This window comes from Alosa sapidissima, chromosome 7 (assembly GCF_018492685.1).
Source record: "Alosa sapidissima isolate fAloSap1 chromosome 7, fAloSap1.pri, whole genome shotgun sequence".
In the NCBI taxonomy this organism is placed as follows: Eukaryota; Metazoa; Chordata; class Actinopteri; order Clupeiformes; family Clupeidae; genus Alosa; species Alosa sapidissima.
In genome coordinates this window covers 14,642,049-14,648,714 of record NC_055963.1, presented here as the reverse complement: position 1 = coordinate 14,648,714, position 6,666 = coordinate 14,642,049, and the positions used below count along the sequence as shown (strand labels likewise).

Sequence of the window (6,666 nt, the reverse complement as noted above, 5' to 3'; positions counted from 1 at the left end):
CCACCCTCTAATGGAATATGCCCACAACTGAACCGTATCGCTTAATCACAAGCGCAGTTGAATGGATTCAACCGACAACATTAAAAGGATTCAAATGTAGCGATCATGAAATAATGCAATACATGATAATAAGATGTCATCAAGCAGAGAGAAAACAAAGAGCAGTCGTTCTAGTCCGCTCCAAACATACTCAAATTATCTGTGCAAGTAGGCTATGATGACACATTTAATAGCCTACTCTAGCAGGTAGTGGATGTTGTGAAATGACAGTAAGACAGAAGTTGCTTTCGACATTTCAACAAGAAGCAAAACTGGAGCTCTGAATATTAATTCTGTTGTTTCTCTTGTGTCTCTTATTGACATATTTTAACCACAATTTGGATTACACCTGCTTTTAAAAGGCGGACATTTTTCACTGCAAAACAGACAGTGCACTGTTTTCACTCATATACCAGCATACGTAATCAATCACTTCTCCTCCCAAGTTTTGACTCCATACTCCCATTTTTCCCTTGACCTTCCCATACATGCATATGCATGAGTGAGAAATGCGCGGTTCACCATACGATGTCGATGCCATGTCCTCAGGGGCCTTTAGAACCTCACAGAGCCTCTCTCTCTCTCTCTCTTACAAACACACACACACACACACACATACACACACACACACACACACACGCACACACACACACAGTAGCATCTCAAATGAGCAATAATATTGTAGTACATCAGCGCCTTTAGACACTGGGCATATGTGCAGGAACAGAGTCAATCTGACACCAATCATTAACAGCATGTCAACAGAACCTCACACACACATACACATGCACACACACACCCACAAATATACACACTTCCATTTCATTGATTAAGATACTCTCTTTTCTCTCTTTTAGAACATGTTTCTTATCTATCTCTTCCCCTTAGAACACTCATTACCCATTGCTCCCCTTTAGAACATGTTCCTTATCTAACATGTGGTCTTTCTCCTCCACCTCTCTTGTGTAGAACATTCACTTCCTTTCTGTCCCTCCACTTCAGTGCACTCTCTCCATCTCCATCTCTTCCCTTCAGACAACTCGTTCCCTCCTCTCCTGCTCTCCCCCTCCTTTTCTTTCCTCTCCTCCTCTCCTCCACTCCTCTTCTCTCTCCTCTGCCCTCCGTTCTCCTCTCTTTTCTCCTGTCTTCCTCTTCTCCCTTCTCCTCTCTTCTCTTCTCTCCTCTCCCTTCTACCTCTCTACTCGTCTGTCTTCTCTCTTCTCTCATCTGTCTTCCCTTCTCCTCCTCCCCTTCTCCTCTCCTCTCCCTTCTACCTCTCTTCTCTTCTGTCTTCTCTCATCTGTCTTCCCTTCTCCTCTCTTCTCTCTCTTCTCCTCCTCCCCTTCTCCTCTCCTCTCCCTTCTACCTCTCTTCTCTTCTGTCCTCTCTTCTCTCCTCAGTCTTCCCTTCTCTCTTCTCTCTCTTCTTCTCCTCCCCTCCTCCTCTCCTCTCTTATCTCCCCTCTCTTCTACTCTCGCCTCATCCTCTCTTCTCCTCCTCTCCTTCTCTTATCATCTCTCTTCTCCTCCTCTCCTTTCCTCTCCTCTCCTCCTCCCTGTCTCTGTCCCCTAGTCACAGAGCTCTGTTTCTACAGACACACTTGACACAAAGACTCTGAAATATTTACAGGCCTGTTGTTACTGATCAAAAATAAATAAACAAGTAAACAAACGTCTCCTGATGACTCATCTCTCTGCTGGCGTCCTTTTTACTCATTTAAGGTGCAATTATCCACAGAGCTCAGTGCCCACAGCATGGCCTTTACATCACACACTGACACCTCTGAGTGTGTGTGTGTGTGTGTGTGTGTGTGTGTGTGTGTGTGATGTGTGAGAGACTTTGTGTGAGTGTGTGTGTGTGTGTGTGTGTGTGTGTGTATGCATGCAAGAATGTGTGTGTGAGTGTATGTCTGCACAGAGGTGAAAAAGTATCAGCTCAATCAGCATCACTCCTTGTGATGACATTGGGTCATGCTAATACAAACATAAACACATGCACACACAGGCACACACACATGCACACACACACACACACACACACACACACACACACACACACACACACACACACACACACACACACACACACACACACACACCGCGGATCAGACGCACAAGCACCATACGTGTGTATTTATGAGCACATGACATACGGTACATGTGATCTAATGACGCAGGAACCTTCATCTGTGTGCACCTGTAAATGTGATGCAGACCTTCATCTGTGTGCACCTGTAAATGTGATGCAGACCTTCATCTGTGTGTACACCTGTAAATGTGCTGCAGACCTTCATCTGTGTACACCTGTGTGATGCAGACCTTCATCTGTGTACACCTGTGTGATGCAGACCTTCATCTGTGTACACCTGTAAGTGTGAATGCTTCCTGTGGCTAAAGCAGGATATCTACTGTTATTTTTTTTCTTCAAATTCGGTCAAATTTGAAACAGTAAGGTTGTGCAAATGACCTCTTCCTGGACATAACCAAAGATGAAAATCCATAGCCTAGCCATAGACAAAATCAAAACCACCAGCACTATAGTTCAACACTATGTTTGTTTTATCAGTCTGCATGCTTCACAGCCCATCAACCAATCAGGACTCTCCAAGCCAATAAAGTCAGTCCCCAGCTCTGTGTGTGTACATGAGTGGCGTCCCTGTGTGTGTGTGTGTGTGTGTGTGTGTGTGTGTGTGTGTGTGTGTGTGTGTGTGTGTGTAGGGGTGTGTGTGTGTGTCCTCTGTTTGAGTACTGAGTCGGCGGAGCTCTCTGGGGACCTGCCCCCTTTGGTGGAGACAACAATACCATGTTTCTGAGTAGCTCCTGAGACACACACACACACACACACACACACACACACACACACACACACACACACACACACACACACACTCCCCTCTGGTGGAGACAACAGCATAATGTTTCTGAGCGCAAATGAGGTTAAGCAGCTCCTAAGAGAAACCCCTAATCACCCTAATCACGTACATTAGAACAGCACACACACACACCAACACAGATACATTCTGAAAAAGGGGCAGTTAACCTCCCCACTCACTCACACACAGTGAGAGAACGATAAGAGCAGCTAAAAGCAGCTAAAACACACACACACGAAAACAGAAGGCCGATTAACCCACATATACACACACAAACACACACACAGAAAATGTGAGATAACTCTATATCTCTTTTCTCTCTCTCTCTCTCTCTCTCTCTCACACACACAAACACACACACACAAACACACTGAGAGATAGCTTACTCACACACACACACGCATACACATGAAAAGGCTGGCTAATTTAAAGACAACCTCACAGGCACACACACACACACACACACACACACACACACACACACGCATACACATGTGCAGGAAGGGTGAGCTAAGTACCTGTCTCTATTCTTACCCTCCGTGTCTGCTTATGTAATGTGTGTGTGTGTGTGTGTGTGTGTGTGTGTGTGTGTGTGTGTGTGTGTGTGTGTGTTACAGCTTGGTACAGGTTAAACAAATACACTTCTTGAGGAGAAAACGCAAATGACTGTTGGAATGGCATTTGGTTGCCCTTATCGCCTGTCGCTGTGGGAACCTGTAGAAGATGTTGCTGTGGGTCAAATATCACCACGGCGACCTGTGGAACCACTTGCCTTTCTGGGCCTCCCTGTCACCATGCCGACTGGCAGCACCCTGCCTACTGACCTGATATGCCTGCTGCAGAAAGTGGCCGTCCTCATCGCCATGCCGACTGGCAGCATCACAGCCACCCCCTGCACACGGCGAGTCCTGAGGGGCGCCAGACAGCAGGGTGCATTCTGGGTATTATCACCCATTTCACACAAAGCTGCTTTGTAATGAGAGCAGCGGACACCCACGAAATTGGTGAAGATTCCTCCTTTTTTTTCTCTTTTCCTCCTCTCCCTTCTACTCCTCTCCTCTCTCCCCCTGCCCTCCTCCCTTCTCTCCTCTCCCCTCATCTCCTCTCTCCCCTCCTCCTTTCCCTTTACCCTCCTCTCCCCTCTCCCTTCCTCCCCCCTCTATCCTCTGCCCTCTCCATCTCCTCCTTCCTCTACCCACTTCATCTCCCCTCTCCTCCACTCCGTGTCTCCTCTCCTTCTCTAATCTTCTCCTCCGTTCAGTCCCTTAAAGGCCAGATCTTGTTGTCAGTAAGTGACTGTATGAGGCTCTAAAGGCCAAATGTTGTTATCATGAACTCCGTCTCGGAGGCTTTAAAGGCATTGGCTCCTAGAACAGGACGGTAGCTGCTTTCTGAGGGGTTGGGCAGCAAGAGGGTCCATCAAACATCAGCTGCTCATAGAGGGGCCACATTCTACCGAATATTCTGGGCTTAGCGGAGGTCTCACGATTAGGATCCACTGAATTTGTCTGGCATTCATGTTATATAACAACAGTGACTGACTGGCAGTGGGTGCCTCTATTTAAAGCTACCAGATAAATTAACATGTTTAAATTACAAGAAATTGTAGAATTGTAACAAAAATCACAACTCTAGACACATGCATTTACAATACAAATTAAGCAAGATACTGCATTGGCATCATGAACCCAAGATGATGATGATGATGATAATAATAATAATAATAATACATTTCTTGAATCACATGCAAACAAATACAAACAAATTGATTCAAACTCAAACATGGAAATGAATTTGAAGAAAGGCCAGAACTGTCTAGCAGGGGGCATTAAACCTTGTCAACTTAAGTGTCAGTTCGGTTAAACTGTTTCGCAGATTTTTTTTCCATAGGGGTCATCCTAATCGTTTTAGAAATAGGGAGCTGGTTGATCGTTTTCGCTCTAAGTACGATGTCACTGTATGAAAACCCCATATCAAGGTGGACGCTGATTTAAAATTCATCCCCTTCAAACTGCGATCTTGTGTCGTCAGCCGTTAAATTACCTGCAATTAATGGACCAATTTCCAAACGGAGGTCGTGTCGGCGTTGTGTACAGCAGGTAACGGAGCGAGTATCCCGCGCGTCTCACAGTAACCACAGGCGTCTGGCGACCCCCAGCGAGCAGCACGTGAAAACTTTGCTCTAATTCATTTATAGAAAAAAGAGTATTAATGTCTGATTGTCTAAAAATTAATCTATTTGGTGTTCCGCCTCACAAAACTGCAATACCGGATCCAAACATAATACTGAAGCAGCCGGCCCGTGCCGTTCTGTGAGACATGTCTTGGGGGAGAGGAGTTGTTCGTTCGAACAGATGTACCAATGCAACTCTTCCCGTTGCGTCGATTTAAAAAGAGGGCATTTGGCAAAGGGCGTGTATTGATGGACAGATATCAGAACACACACGGAATAAGACATGATTAGTCGCGATGCATTTTGCAAAGTCATTTCCCGTTCTTTCATGTACATAAACACATAAATCTTACCTGCGAGTGATACACCGTTTTATCCACATTTTCTTGACACCGAATCCGCGTCAGTGGTTCGGGAATCCTCCCATTTATGGTCGATCCCACAAATGTCGATAGTTGCTTGTGATAACACTTTTAAGTTAAAGACGTTACTCCGACTGTCCTTAACGCATTCATTATAAGGCTTTAATATCCTTCAAAGCGAAGTAGACGGTAGCACTCCAGATGCACGCTGTCAATCCTCCTACAGCGCACACTGCAAAATATCTCGCAAAACAAGGACGTTTCGAGTCCGCGATTACTTGCCAGTTATTTCATCCTTTAGTATGGGCTTGGTTGGTGATGACAACCCTCGACCATGGGCAGGTGGTTGTGTCTAAGTTATTCTCAAATGTTATCTCCTGAGCCCGTGTTTCGATTAAAGTTTATGAAATCATTGGAATATACTCCACCGAAAAGTCAAAAGCTATGGAAACATAATCAGGTCGGCGAGGTGAACCGTAAAAATTTCCCGTGGGTTCTGCCTGAAAAATGACCACGCACTTCTGGTCATTGTTGTGTGGTATACCAGCGCAAAAAGCTCAGGACAATGTCCAGCCGACAGACTTAAATAAGGACAATTCCTAGACGTTCCTCAAAGCGCCTGACATTATCAGACTTGGCACTAATTCGATAGTTCCTCCGTCTTTGAAGACTCAATAGAAGGAGATGATGAAACGCGCGCGAGACGCGGAGGGTTGAGAGGTCTGAGTTTGCAGACTCGCGGTGCTGAGCGCGGGCAGAGGACGCGAAAAAAAACACTTAACATTTGGACCAAGTGCGCAATGTACGCCGCGCGCCGTATTCCCTGCCTCTTCGCGTGCCCAGCTCTGTCTGACTAACAACCTGCCAGTCCTGCCTCGCTTGACACTTCCGTGACGTCATTTTAAAGTAAAATATGGGATATTGTGATCCTCTCCACACCTCCCAAAAATCTTCTACCCACGAGAGCACTAGTGCGCACGCCAGCTATATGGTTCCGATTTTAGCATCAGCGTGCTCTTCAAACCGAACGTCCGGACCCCATCCCCTATGGATCGCTATTTGCTGAGTGGCATCAATCACTCCGGCCGAATCCCTCAGAGAGAAGGGCTATGCACCAAGAGGACGGGCTCCGAGGGGACCACTCGCTCATCCCAAGGTTAATATCATGTCAGGCTGGACTTTAAAAAAAAAGCATCGGCTTCCCCAGCTCTGGAGCAGCT

At 46.1% G+C, this 6,666-nt stretch overlaps 1 protein-coding gene across 1 annotated transcript in view; it reads right to left on the bottom strand.

Annotated features, from left to right (window-relative positions):
• Positions 1-6,288, bottom strand: part of ajap1 (adherens junctions associated protein 1) — a 61,670-nt gene extending 55,382 nt beyond the window's left edge. The window contains exon 1 of the mRNA XM_042099546.1: positions 5,438-6,288. Within this exon, the coding sequence (XP_041955480.1) occupies positions 5,438-5,466 (29 nt within the window). The 5' untranslated portion in view covers positions 5,467-6,288. The remainder of the gene's footprint in view (positions 1-5,437) is intronic.
• Positions 6,289-6,666: the final 378 nt, after the last annotated feature.